At 40.5% G+C, this 14,405-nt stretch overlaps 1 protein-coding gene and 1 long non-coding RNA gene across 3 annotated transcripts in view; one reads left to right on the top strand and one right to left on the bottom strand.

Annotated features, from left to right (window-relative positions):
- LOC308398278 overlaps positions 1–668 on the bottom strand; it is a 48,263-nt gene extending 47,595 nt beyond the window's left edge. Inside the window, exon 1 of the long non-coding RNA XR_013971909.1 lies at positions 474–668. This is a non-coding gene — a long non-coding RNA (uncharacterized lncRNA). The remainder of the gene's footprint in view (positions 1–473) is intronic.
- Positions 1–14,405, top strand: part of kif26ba (kinesin family member 26Ba) — a 109,204-nt gene that overhangs the window by 49,713 nt on the left and 45,086 nt on the right. For both annotated transcript variants that reach the window (XM_080884821.1, XM_080884820.1), the window contains exon 5: positions 5,562–5,766. In XM_080884821.1, coding sequence (XP_080740947.1) covers positions 5,562–5,766 — 205 coding nt within the window. The remainder of the gene's footprint in view (positions 1–5,561; positions 5,767–14,405) is intronic.

Genomic DNA, 14,405 nt, shown 5'->3' with positions numbered 1-14,405 from the left:
CCCTCACACGCGTCTTCTCCCCTCTAAATCTGCAGATAATGAAATGTGTGTGCCTGTGTTTGATATATAAGTGTCGGGCATCAGTGGTGCAGACATAATGCTGTCTATCTTTCAAAGCACTAGCAACCGGTCGTAAATTGTACTGGAAGACACCCAAACACATGCACGCGCTCCCTTCTTTGACCCCATGAACTGCCGAGTATCAAGGCCATATTACACAAACCCACGCACATCTGGTTGACATTACAAACATAAAGCCAGCTGTCTTTGGCCAATTTATGAGCGTGAACCTTGTAAGTGAAAGAATCCAGTTTGTTTAATGGTTTGCCGGGATGTGTTTGTAGATGTCAGTGTCAGTGGGTCTGTTTTATTTGTGTATTTTGTGTCTGTGAAGGAATTCGGTTTAATTGGCAGAGAAATACCAATGTGCTCACCTGGTGTCACCTCTGATTTTTGACTCTGTGTGTGTTTACCTTCAGTGGATGCAGCCATGCAGTGGTGGTAAATCCTTTGCCTATCTTGGTCTTTACTCTCAGATGTGAACTGCATACAGACACTCTTATCAGACACACAGACACACACACACAGGTATACACGCACACAATTTCCCCCTTGCTCACTGTCTGCACATGGCAAAATCCCTGTGTCCGCTATATCTCCACTCACCTGATCCCCTATCTTCCTTCAGGCTCCTCTTTCTGTCGCCTCTCTTTTTTCTCTCCCTTAATTGCTCTCTTCTTCCTCTATCCCCTTCCTTCCTCTCCTATTGTTCTTTCACAACTCTCCTGTTCTCCCCGTTTTATTAACAGTTTCTCAGTTTCTACATTGACCTTTCCTTTACCTTTGCTAATGTGCATGTGAGTAATATCTTTCATTAGTAGCAATCTGTCTGTGAATATGTCACACTCACGCAGTAGCACTACATCTTCCCTGTGCTGCATTGTCCCCAGAGGGTTGCTGGGCCAGAGGATAGAGACATGCGGTGGTGTGTGCATGCTCTTAGTCACTGGGGGAAGGGAGTTTCTATCAGTGAAGGAATTTTTTACTGCATGCTCCGGGGATTGGATCTTTGGGGATTTTGGCTGGCTGTGTGTGTGTGTGCTGGAGGTAGCCGATTAAATGAATAGGTCCCAGGTGAATTGGTGAATTGGTAGGGCGTTGATATTTTGGATGGAGGATAGCAGTGAGACTGGGGGGGGGCTGTCTCATTTACATCTCACTATCACTCTTCTGTATTCTTTAAAAAGAAGTGCTCCATCAAATGATAACTGGGGACCAATTAGACATCACAATGGTAGATTGATGATTAAAATATGAGTATAGTGGTAAACAAATTAACATATCAGCTGTCTCACTTTGGGACCACATTTTATGGTTTCTGTTTTGCTCGTGTGTGTTTTAAACTTTTATTTTGACATATGGAGGAAGAGGCCTATTTGCTCTAAAGTGTCGTCACTAGCCCACATTCTTGCCTTTCATTCCTTCCGTTTAAGGCCCGACAGCTTGCAAACAGTGATTTAACACACCACATTATTAACACACTGAAACGAGGCGTAGTGCTAAAACTCTTTATATGTCCTTCAGGCAAACAAAGACTTGATGAGCTAATGAACTAATAAGCAGTGTATGACCTTGGAAACCTCTATAGACCTTTATGTAAAATGCATTTTTTTCTGTGTAGCAGAAGCTACATATTCTTCATTTCATAGCTGAAGGTGGGCATTTTAACAAAGGAGGCTTTGGTTGCTTGGTTAGGAGACACAATACAGAAGAGCAGCAGACATCATAAATTCATTCATCATCTTTCCATTGACCTATACAAATGAACTGACTTGACTTGTCTTCATGTCTTGACTTGAACACAATGTGTATTGATATTTTATAATGCAGCCTTGCGTGCTAATACAGTCGCCTGGGTTAGTCATCTAAAGCAACAGACAGTGCATGCAGGGTAGAGTGGGTGGAGCGAGTGTTAGGGTGATTTGTGACAGAACGATAGCAGCAAGGGTGAAAGGGAAGGTTTACAAGATGGTACTGAGACCTGCTTTGATGTATAATTTGGAGATGGAGGCACTAATAAAAAAAACAGGAGGCCAAGCTGGAGGTGGCTGAGCTGAAAATGTTAAGGTTTTTATTGGCAGTGACCAGTATGGACACGATTAGGAGTGAGTATATCAGAGGGAGAGCTCAGGTGGTGAGAGGCAAGGCTGAGATGGTTTGGACATGTGCAGAGGAGGGATGGTGGCTATAATGGGGAAACAATGTTGAACATGGAGCTGCCAGGCAGAAGGACAAGTGGAAAAGCCACAGAGGGTTGGTGTGACAGAGGACAATGATAGGCTGATATAGAAGAGGAGAGTCATCTGTGGCAACCCAAAAAGGGAGCAGTCAAAAGAAGAAGAAGAAAAAGATGTGCAAAAAGAAGTGATAATACACTGCAGATTATATGGCAGTGTCTTAATTGAGAGCAAGGAGTGTGTCAGTCGTGGATTGCATGTACGTGTCAATAGATAACGTCGGTAAAGCCAGTCTCCTGTCCCTCTTAGCCAGTGCTCTCACACTTTCGCCATCGCTCTCTGTCTCTCCCTGTATCGTCTTCTACTGACAGTCTGCTAAAAAGAATGTAATTAGCCACTCAACCAACAACACAGTCAGAGGGACAGCAGCCATAAATCAGCTGTGTGTGCATTGTGGGGGCAGGGATAGCTCAGTAGGTAAAGTGGTCGCCCCATGATCGGAAGGTCGGCGGTTCGAATCCACTTAACGGCTACCCTGAGGTACCCCTGAGCAAGGTACCGTCCCTACACACTGCTCCCCGGGCACCTGCTTAGTGGGCTGCCCACTGCTTCACTGAGTGAATGGGTCAAATGCAGAGAAAAACAAGTAATTTCCCCATGGGGATCAATAAAGTATCCATTATTATTATTATTTCAATTGAAAGTTTTTGTAGTTGTGTGAAAGGAAGGGGGTGAAAAAAGCAAAAGCAGCAGCATGTTATTAGCTGGGCTGTTTGTGACCTGTGCTGCTTTTTAACAAGGGACCTAGAGGATGAGAGGCATGGGTGGCTGAGAGAATCAATACATGTGAGGAAGGCTGAATGGATGGTGGGATGGATGGGTGGCTATATAGAGGGCAGAGAATAAGACAGCAAAGCATGAAGGATAAAAAATAATGAGAGAGGAATAAAATAAAGGGTAAGGTATAGGGAATGGTTTAGAGCGAGCGGGATTGAAGTAATAGGAGGGAAGCGAAAGCCGGAGAAGAGTGGAGGAATTAAGGTAATGGAAAAGAGGATGAAGGGATGTAACAGCTGATGGATGGAAAACAAGTGCCCTTCACTTTAGGGTTAGATCGAAATAGATCCACTTAGACAAATCCCAGGCCACTTGTCATTATATGGCACCAGTTAGGTGGCGTGTCCACCATGCTTCAGTTGTGCCACAGATTAAACTAGTCAGGGTGAGAGGATATAATAAGAGGGTAATAGCACTGATACAAACATGTCAATAGATGCATGTGTGCATTTTGAAACTGATGTGGCTGGAGGATTTAAGGGATGCATTATAAAAACAGTCAAAAAAAAGAAAAGAATTAAGAATAAATCCTTTGTCCAAGAAGCAGCCCTTTCACAAATGAGCATTTAGGCACAGAAGAAGAAAAAAAAAGTTCATCTGCGAGCACTGTGTGTTACAAGTAGGCAGCAGAGTAACCATGCATAAATCCATCATTGTCGTGTCGCATCCTGCAACTCATCCAGCTTCTTCTTACAGTTGTTTTCCTGTGAAAATTACAAGATAGTTTTTTCCCCCAAAAAATCATTTCATGCCACCATATAAACAGAATGGATCCACAGTTTTGAGTCCATTATTACTTTTATCACACAGTAAATCATTTTATGTAATCTTCTGCATTTTACACGGGCAGTACACTGTTATATTGATATCATGAGAAAACCTGTAATTATTTATGATTGCATTTGCTGTAGTATGTAAGCTTAACTTTCACACAGTGTAAAACCAATTAGGAGTCTTCTCATGGAGGTTTATTGCAAACAGTATGCATTCACACACATATTCAAAGTCAGGAACACAGACACACAGCTTCCCACCCAAATCTCCAGGGAGTTAGTCAAATGGTGAAATGCTTCATCGTTCTACGGGTCACCGAATCTCTCCTCTCTCTCTCAGTCTCTCTCTTTTCGCTGACTCTCCCCCTTGCTCTCATTTCTGTAACCTGCCGCAGTTAATTGAAAGCCAATGGTGTGAGAATATGGCTCTTTGACAGAGAGCGTGCCAGAGTGCAAGGTCTCTCATTCTCTTTTTCTCTCTTTTTATTATCTTGGAAATATATATGAAGATAGATTGAATAAAAACTGAGCAGAAATCTCTGCCTGTGGCCCTTTGGAGGTCTTTAATTTGTATCACATTATTAATGCTGTTAGGTAATCTGCCAGTTTCAGTTGTGGCTTGTTGAATTGAAGTTAAAGAAGCAAAAGCTCAAACTCAAGAATTTCTTTCTTTACTAATCCAAATGTAGATCACGTAAATCACTCGAGCACATTTTTGCTTGGAGACTTGCTCAGTTTTCTCTCAAAATGACTCTCACATAACCTCTCTTCTGCCTTTAAGCTCAGCCCAGGTTATATTGAAGCTCTTTGGCTTTAGAAAAATATACTAAATATACATCTGCATTAGGAAATATGAATATGTAGAACAGGTCTTTTGCACAGGACTCTGACCAAGTAGAAACAGTTATTTGACAGAGATTGGTGCTCATCAGTTGTTAATAATGACGTAATTACATTCATTATAAATCAGCAAACGTATATTTTCAAGCTAAATTTATTCAGATAAACAATTTGACTTGATTTGACGCGACTGTCTTGACAAAGACGAAAAAACGAGTGAAAGTTGCTGTGCTTCATATAGAAATCCAGACTGTTATATATGTATATGAGGTATTTCTGCTAGGAAATGAAGCATGAGAGGAGTGTTAGAAAAGTTTCAGACGAGAAACAATTGTTCTGAAAGAAGCAGACAGGTAGAAAAATGAGAGCAAGAGCAGAAGTAGAGGAGAAAGAGAGTGAAAGTGAGATTTAGAAGTTTAGAAGTTAAAGCTACAAACGAGAGGAAAGAGGAGAGGAGATAGAGTATATATAAATATAATTTCTGGTGGCTTCTTTTGAGCTGAATGCCGCAGGGAATTGTGTAGCAAGAAGGGAAATGAACCACTCCCCATCCAGATGCTGCTACATATGTAAACAGCAATGTGAATATGCTTGTGTGTACATGTGTTCATGACTTTGTGTGTGCATGAGCTGAAGGATATCGGTTGGGTTTTGCATATTTGTTTTACTTTGGATCAGGATGTGTGCAGAGTCACACTGTATGTGCATGCATGCGTGCCCCCATCCCTCCTCTCCTTTCACCATCCATCTCCTGAAAATATTTGCTGTTTGTTTTGACTTTGTCACAGTGTAGTTTAAGCATAATAATGTGACAGGTTGACTGCTGTCTCTCCTTCTCTTTCTTCCTTTTGTTCTCTGCTTTTCTCTCTCTCAGAGCTGCTCAGAAGTTGAGCTTAGCGTCCAAAAAGAAGAAGCAGAAGACGGCTGCGCTCACAGCTACAGTGACATCATCGCCATCATGTGACCCACCCCTATTTCCCACCAATTTTAGCTCCACCCTGTTGATGGCTCCTCCCCCAGCTCCACCTTGTCTCCTCCGTGCAGCAAACAAGATCAAAGATACTCCTGGACTTGGAAAGGTAACAGTAAAAGAATGTAGTGTGGTCATAAAGGGAAGGAAATGGTCAGCAACAACACTCAGATAGCGTGTAGTGTTTGAATGACGCTTAGTTGGTACTACAGGGTATAGAGTGTGCCAAGGAAATATTCCCCAAACCACTACCTGAGCTCTTGATAGAAGATTTGAATCAAGCATGTAGTTTACGATTGTGGCTTAAGAGTTGGGAGTTCGCCTTGTAATCAGAAGGTTGCCGGTTCGAGCCCCGGCTTGAACAGTCTCGGTCGTTGTGTCCTTGGCCAAGACACTTCACCCGTTGCCTACTGGTGGTGGTCAGAGGGCCCGGTGGCGCCAGTGTTCGGCAGCCTCGCCTCTGTCAGTGCGCCCCAGGGTGGCTGTGGCTACATGTAGCTTGCCATCACCTGTGTGTGAATGTGTGGATGATTGAATGTGTAAAGCGCTTTGGGGTCCTTAGGGACTAGTAAAGCACTATACAAATACAGGCCATTTACCATTTTACACCAAATTCTGACCAGACCATCTAAACGTTGCAGCTGAAATTGAGACTCATCGGACCAAGCAAAATTTTTCTGTCCTATTGTCTGAATTTGCTGGGCCTGTGCACATTGTAGCCTAAGTTTTCTGTTCTTATCTGACAGGAATGGCAGCGGTTGTGGTCTTCTGTAGCCCGTGTGCTTGAAGGTTCAGTGTGTTATAGTTAAATGATGCTTTTCTGCATACCGTGGTTTCTGTCACTACTGTCTTGTACCACTCTGTCTGTAAACTCTACAGATGATTGTGTGGGGGGCCGTTTCCAGTAGGTTAGCAGATCATGAAGCACTGAGAGCAGCCCATCTGGCACCAACAACTATGATCAAAGCCACTTAAATGACCTTTTCTTCCCCAATCTGATGCTCGGCTTGAGCTTCAGGAGATTGTCTTCATGCCTAAATGCAGTTTCTTTTAGGTCACATTCACTAGAAGGTCCCAGGGTATTGTGCACAGTCATAACATCCATCTCTCAACAGTCAAGTGAGGAAGAGCAGAGACAACAAAATGCTTAATGAACTGTAATAATAATAATACCAGCCCACCTACACTAACAGCATTTACTTGTTATATCTTTATTGGGGATGCATCGGGACCTATTAGTGATTACATTACAAAAGATATGCAGTGAATGTGTCCCCGACCACCTTGGCAAGTGGTTTAAGCGATCACATCACAGTCCATTTTGCAGATTGTTTACACTTGTATTTAGTGCTTCCCACTTGTGATCTGATTGCCCAAAACAAAAAAAGGGTCAGAGATCCCAGGGGAGGTATTTGTAAGTATTAATTTTCTTTTTTTTTTCATGTTTAGTTGCATTGACATTTGTGTTGGCAACTGTAAAACGATCTGGTTTTAAGAGCTAGTTCAGTCCTCAAAGTATTCAAATTTGATCAAATATTAAGCTGCTGTATTTTATCGTGACCTTGCCTCATTTATCTAAATGTGTCTACTGGCATGCGTGTGTGTGTCTCCTCTGCTGTAACATACCAAAATGTAACCTACCGGTTACCACGGTAACACATATCAGGCTGACAAAAGTCATCTGTCATTGTTGCCAGCATGGTATGTGTATGTGTGTGCGCACATGTGTGCATTGTGGATGCAGTAGAGGGGGCAAACACACACTCGGTTCTCAAGTGTGTGCAATATTGATCGTCCATGTAATGAGTTTTTAGTGCCCCCTCCTCCACAGTTTGAGTGAGAGGCGTGTATGTGTGTGTCCTTCCTGCTAGAAAATGAATGACTATGGAGGACAAAATCAGACATCAAGCAGCAGTGTCCATTACCACACGCAGAGAAAGAAAGAGACCCCACTTGTGCTTTTGAGTGTGCGCTCACCAGACACAAGCATAAAATCGGTGTGCAGCACAACTGGATGTGCATATTTTTTCTACCAGGTCTTATCTGTTTATTAATCTGTTATACATTTGTGCATGTGTGACATAATTTGTAGGATGATGCAGGTGTAGGAAGACAGAAAGGAGGGTTATAAATGCCTTTACCAAACCAGGGACCTTCAATAATGTGCCATGGGCTGCAACCATTTGGGCACTCTGCCATCGTGTCATTTTAACTCTGTGTGACATTCATATCAAATACCAGATGAGACCCAAGCCCAGTGTCTCAAGTCAGTTCCATTACATTTATAATGAGGCAATAAAATTTTACTTTGCGAAATTAATGCAGGATACTACTTACACCCATTTAGTCAGAAAAACCATAAAATACTGAGAACTCGAACCCTTTCCTACAGTCTAAAATTCAAAAACTCTCAGTACTGTGGTATTCTCATTTCTCGTCTTTGGTATCAAATAAAAGATGGGAAACACCAATAATTAAAAAGAAGCTTTCTCTAAACTTTAAAGATAAAAATATAAAAATATCTAAATATATAATTTTTAATTGTTCTAACTGATTATTTTGTGTTCTCTGTTTTCTACTTTGTCCCTCCTTTGAATCTTTCTCTCTGTTTCTCTCCATATGGAGATGGCAGATGTCTTCTCAGTTGTCAAGGAGATGGATTCATGCTCACATATTTACAGCCATAGTCACAAACATAACAAATGATTATAAGATCGACCCCTGAACAGAAGCCTCATACAAAGTGTACATCAGAAAGCACGTACACCAAAACCTTCTTCACAGCCTCTGTGACATTTTTTTATATGCTCAATATATTTTCTGCCATTTCACCCCACTTTGATATTCTTTTACCTCATGATAGATGTGTACAAACTGTGTTCTATTACAACTAATTTAAACCAACTATGAGCCCCCTACCACGTACAGTATGTAGGGTTTCTTCTGTTGTGAAATACCTTTCCTTAAGGTGTTTAGTGGGGCTTTCACAAGAACAATTTTTTACAACAAGATTACTGCTGCTAAATAAATAAATGAACAAACAAACATAATGGTATTAATGCAATATCTCTAAACTATTAAAAATATCTCATGGTTTATTGTTTTCTCTTGGGACTTAAGTTACACTCAAACTACAAGTGCAGGAAGATGCAAACAGAGTCAGTCAGCAGCAGATAGACATGCCATCATCATGTGATGTACTGGTTTGTTCACTCCACATTTTTGAGGGTTGTTTTTTTTGGAGCAATATTTAGATGGGAAGGCTGTACAAGTTTATTACACAAGTTCGGATACCTTCTAATAAGTGCTGAAGCAACAGACTAATGAAATGCTAGCATTTCGAATCAAAACCGAAGCACAAACTGCCACAGTTATTTGATTTGATTTATTTAATAACAATTTTAAATGTGTATTCACTCACTTGAGCCAGCCTTAAGTGGTCACGAGATGAAATGCAGTATTAAGCACTGCCATGCTGGCTTCACATATATATTTGTATAGAATTCTGGTTATTTCCATTTAACACAAGTAGAAACCGGCATTAAGCTGCAGTACTACCTATTATGTTGAAGTGGGAAAATTGGTGCTGGATGAATCAGTAATCATATCTTTGTTATCATATCAAAATCACAGTCAGCCTTCCTAAACGTCCTTTTCCTTATGAAATTGATCACCGTCTCTTTGGACTAAATTCACATTCAGAAGAAGATAATTCCTCCCCATCACTAATACAGCCAACCACTGCAAAATCGTTAGTGTTTCTGTAGGTGGTATGACCTGGAGGGGAGTTGTACTGAAGTCTGAGGTGTACAAGGTGAACAGGAATAGAGACAGAGCAGTCTTCTGTGGACCTCCTTTACCATCAGAAACATGCCACTGGAAGAACAGTGATTACTATTAGAAACCTGTATCTATTCCTGGAGCTCTACAATCAGACTACCTGCTTTGATTCAACTCTGATAATCTATTAGATCAGTGTCCACCGTATACTTACTAAGTTTGCACCAGGAGATAGGAGTTAGCTTAGCTCAGGATAAAGCAACAGAGGAGGAGAACAATTTCTCATAACCAAGAAAATGAATGGAAGTTGAACCACAAGTGTTTGACTTACATCTTAGTTTCCATACACATGAAACAACCAATTCTGTGTTTTTTGCAAAGATAAACCTCTTTTCTCTTATCTGCTTTTTTGTTTAGGATAAAAATGGGTTATAAAAAAAGAAGGAAAATGGTACAAAAGCAAGGCAATATTCTAATATTTGGAGTATAACAAGCCTCTCCTTTGAAATTAATTGCAGCTTGCCAAGACCTAATCAAACATACAGTCATTCATATTCTGACACACTAACAAACACACACACACTTGCGTGCACACATGCTCACGCAAACATATGGGAAGAAAATGGCTGTGGTGACATTTCTCTAGTAAAAATGTCACCTGCGGTGGGGGTTGGTTCCCTGCTGAAATGGCATTTGCACACATTCACGCTCACACATGGGCTTGCATGCTCACATATTCATGGGATTATAGTGTACAATGAAAGCTGTCAAGGAAGCAGCATAGCCCCTGGTGGAAACGTGTACGATACATCCTGCAGAATACATGGGCCTGCCCGTGAGTGTTATGGGGGGTTAGTGTTCTCCCCGATGTTAATATGGCACCAAACAGATTGAGACATCACATTTAAGGCCAGGGGAAATCAACCTGTGCAGGTCAGAAGTACGTGTGTGCTGCAGAAAGAAAGACAGAGAGAGGGGTCCGGCTTGCTCTATCTAGGGATGTCATATTGTTTCTATACACGGTGCTTCTGTACATGTTGGTAAGCTCCGTCTCATTTTAATCAAATCAGTCTGTTGGGAACTTTCCATTCAGAGCACTAACAGCAAGGAGAGATGTATATCGGTAGGAAATTAAACTATATATGCTTTATCACTTAGGAAACAATCTATAGAGTACACTGACATTCAGCAGAGACTGAAACATTATCATCTTTGAAGCTGTCAGATGAAAAGCAAAGATAAAAAATTGCAGAGGAGTTCCAGCGATTGGATAAAAAGGATTTTCATCTATAATTAAGAAAGATAAGTTACACTAAAAAGACTTTCTATGCATCTTAAATTGACTATCCAAAATTAGTTTTATAAGCTGTGAGTTTCATGATGGATTTATCACCAGCTGTCACCAGAAGTGTCGTTTAGCAGTTGAGATAAGCTAATGCTTGTATCGCTGCTAGATTATGGAATCATAATTCTCCACTTCTAAACTGCGTGCATTCGCTGTCTTTTTAGTTTTCGGGAAGAATCTGAAAATATTGGACCTTTTCTTTTTTTTGTTTTTGCAGTCGAGTCTGGAGAAAATATTCTTGTGTGTCATATGTCTGTTTCCTTAGCCACGTGAGCAGCATTCAAAGCCGTACTGTTACTCTTAGAAATACATGAGTATGTCACAGTTGCCCCAGGGGTACATATCCTCTTTTGAGCTGCCTATTGCACTTCATTCACAGTTTTATATGTGATCTACATAGAGTTACCTGAAGAAGGATAAGAAATTTTATTAGAAGTGTTACAAAGGCTAATATGGGAAGCTTTCACTTGTCTACTCCTTCCCCGTCTCTAACCCATCTTCGTCTCATCTCTTATCTAGTGAAGGAAAAGCCTTATCTTATTCCCACTTTTATATCTACTCTTCTCTGTATCTGAATGACAATGAAGGACTGAGATTTTTTTTCCTTCTTAATCTCTGTATCCAGCATTTTGCACATGTGCTCACTCACAGATTGTGAGTTGACCTTGGGGTGAAATGATAGTCCGACAGCTAATCAATTTTTAATAGCAGCCACGATTCCCCACAGGCCACAAACTGTGTTCGTCTATGTCATGAGTAAGCACGTGGAAGCGCATTTCCGTGGGCCTTTGCATGTCTTTGCACCTATCTGAGTGTCCGGGCTTTTGTATCTAGGTGAGTGAGTCTGTTATGGGAATCCAGTACAGTATCCACTTTGTTCCACCTACTAGCTGAAATATTAATGCTGTCAGTATTGGCAAGCCTGAAGAACGCGAGACTCAGACACACACACACACAAACCCACACAGTTAGCATGGGTGTATAACACTCTCGAGGCTATATAATTTAAATTGATGTGTCTTAAATTTGATGATAGACAAGAGAGCCAGTCAGGTAATTCCTTTCCTCAGTAAGAAACGTTCATTTTTACTCCTGACGGATCAATTTTTTTTAAGAAATGCTTGACACACAGCATATTAGATGAATGTTCTCCTCATGCCTGTGCAGGTTTTTTCCCCAGGAAACACAATTTCACAATTTCATCAAAAAACATGATGCCGGGTTTGGCAAAGGATACTTTTAAAGAGTCCTTTTTTCCTGGTTCAGTGAAGCTTACAAGCAGTAATATGACCATTAGAAAGCATATGTATCAGCTGCTATGGATAGTGACTGTCACCCAAGAGCGGTATCGTCCTTCAGTGTTTCATAATGTTTGTAAATATGCAAGTGATTTCTAGTTTAACTTTGTCCCTAGTCAAATATTAAAATAATTAATTAAAATAATCTAACATTGGTATCATATTAAAATGCACATAAGATAATATTGTAAATAATACAACAGCAGTAACGAAATCATTGAAACTCCAGCACAGTAGCTTGTGTTTAATGCACTGTAACAGCAGAAGGTGGAAAGAATAATAAGACAATGAATTAGTAAGCAGCAACCTGCAATCACATTGTGGCTACTACTGCTATGCTAAATGACAGAGCAGTGCTTTTTTATCCTGTTGTTAAGCTATGGCTCAGTCAGAGTCAGATAAACTTAATTTATCCCCAAGGGGCAAATTCCAAAAATTGCTACATTTTATGTAGAAAGAGAAATTTTGGAGAAGTTAAAAGCGTGTTGTAATTCCTCTGTGGCCCATAAGCTAAATAAAGCAGTAAATGTTCTTTAGGTACCTGCACCACAGGCACCTAAAGAAAATCCAGAAGTGCCTAAAGGTGAACATAGAAGTCTTATGTGATTCCACAACATTAAATTGCTTCATTATTTCACAGTTTCTGGTACAGCAGAGCTCATTTATGTATATATCAAACCTCAGGGTTGTAATATCTCGGCAGTACATCCAAAAGAGAACAGCTAACATGAATGTTCTGAGTCTGCGAGCCGAGGTGAAATGAATAAATTAGTTCAGATTAGAATTGATTGAAGCCTGAACTTTCTCTTCCTATATTGTACTTGTATCGCTCTCTTTGTACATGTGTTTGCACAAATGTCTGTTTCTGCAGTCTTAGGGAACCAATTAGAGCTCAGTCTCAGTCTCTTATTGATTTTCCGGCCAATAGCGATGAAGCTCTGCTGTAAGGGGGCTATCGAGCAATGGTCTCTAAGCTCAGGGTTAGTTGTTTAATTCCTTTCCTTAAATTGGCTCAAAGACTTAATTGTGGTATTTAAAGTGGAGGATCAGGAAGACCTGTGAAGGCCAGTTTTCAGAAATATGTCCTCTTCTTTCTTTTCTCTGTAAATGTGAATCAAACATAAACTCTGACACGTTCGAAAGATGTTCAACCATTTAAGAATTTCTGTTTCAGGATAAAAAAAGAGCAAAGTATTGATGACGTTTAAGGTAAGGAAAGGCGAGCGAGATGAGATGAGAAAATGGAGTGGGCTGAGATATTGAGCATTATGATTTTTTTTTTCAAATAAAGAGACACCGAAGACAGTAGATGGTTTTCCGTCTTGCAAAAGGGAATAACAGACAGAGCAGGATAAAGAGAATATTTAAGGTGAAAAAAGAAGAGAGGAAGTGAGGGTTGCTTCCAAAGAGGGAGATGGACAGAGTTTGAGAGCACCGTGACAGCCGCGTTAGTGTCTGGAGAGTCATTAGTGACCCATTTCTCTCTCAGGCTACATCTTTCTTTCTCTCCCTTCTTTTTCATTAAACAGAGCAAAGAGCCCATTAGCTTTGTGTTCCTCCTGCAAATCTCATATTGGCTGCGCCACATTTATTGATTCACCAGAGCGAGTAGTCCAAGGATCCTCTGAGATTATTGTGGGTGTGGGTTTTTATAAAACATGCAGACAAATGATTTCACTACAGATCTCATCTCAGATTAAATGCCTTAAACTGAGTGCTGAGCCCAAATGTTTCTGAAAAACAAAGCTGGTGATTAAAAGTTGAACTACACTGTATGTAGTGGTACAAAGGGACCTTAATTATTGTGGTATATTTTTTATATTTTACTTAGAAATAGTTTCCCTCTTGATGTTCACCATCATTACTGCAGAGCTTTTTATTGTTGGTATAAAAGGTAAGTGAGGTTAATGGCCCTTGGTGGGTCTTGCGATTTCATTTAATCTTTTGAAAAACATATAGGAACATCATTTTGGCCCCACTTATACCTCAGTCTCACACACATACACGCATACATGAACACCTTCCACACTCTTGGACATGAGGAGGAAATGGGCTCTTAGGGGGAAAGACTTTATGAGTTACGCCTTGTAAAGCATGCGTTGGTGAAATCCTTCCCCCTAGGCTCTTACTCATGTGATGGGCTCTTTTATTGGGGTCAGGAGAGGGCTTAGTACTGAAGCTAAGACTGTGTGGGAGAGATTGAGCTTGTGTGTGTTGTAGGTATAGATGTTTATTTATTTATTTGATTTGATTTTTTTGGCACAAACATTAACCCAACTTTAAGGCTCAGTATGTTCAGTTTTCTTAAGGTCATCAAACGTTACA

The sequence above is a fragment of the Rhamphochromis sp. 'chilingali' genome (genome assembly GCF_963969265.1).
Source record: "Rhamphochromis sp. 'chilingali' genome assembly, chromosome: 6".
NCBI lineage: Eukaryota > Metazoa > Chordata > Actinopteri > Cichliformes > Cichlidae > Rhamphochromis > Rhamphochromis sp. 'chilingali'.
Note: the sequence above shows the minus strand (reverse complement) of the source record. Positions and strands in the feature narration are given on the sequence as shown.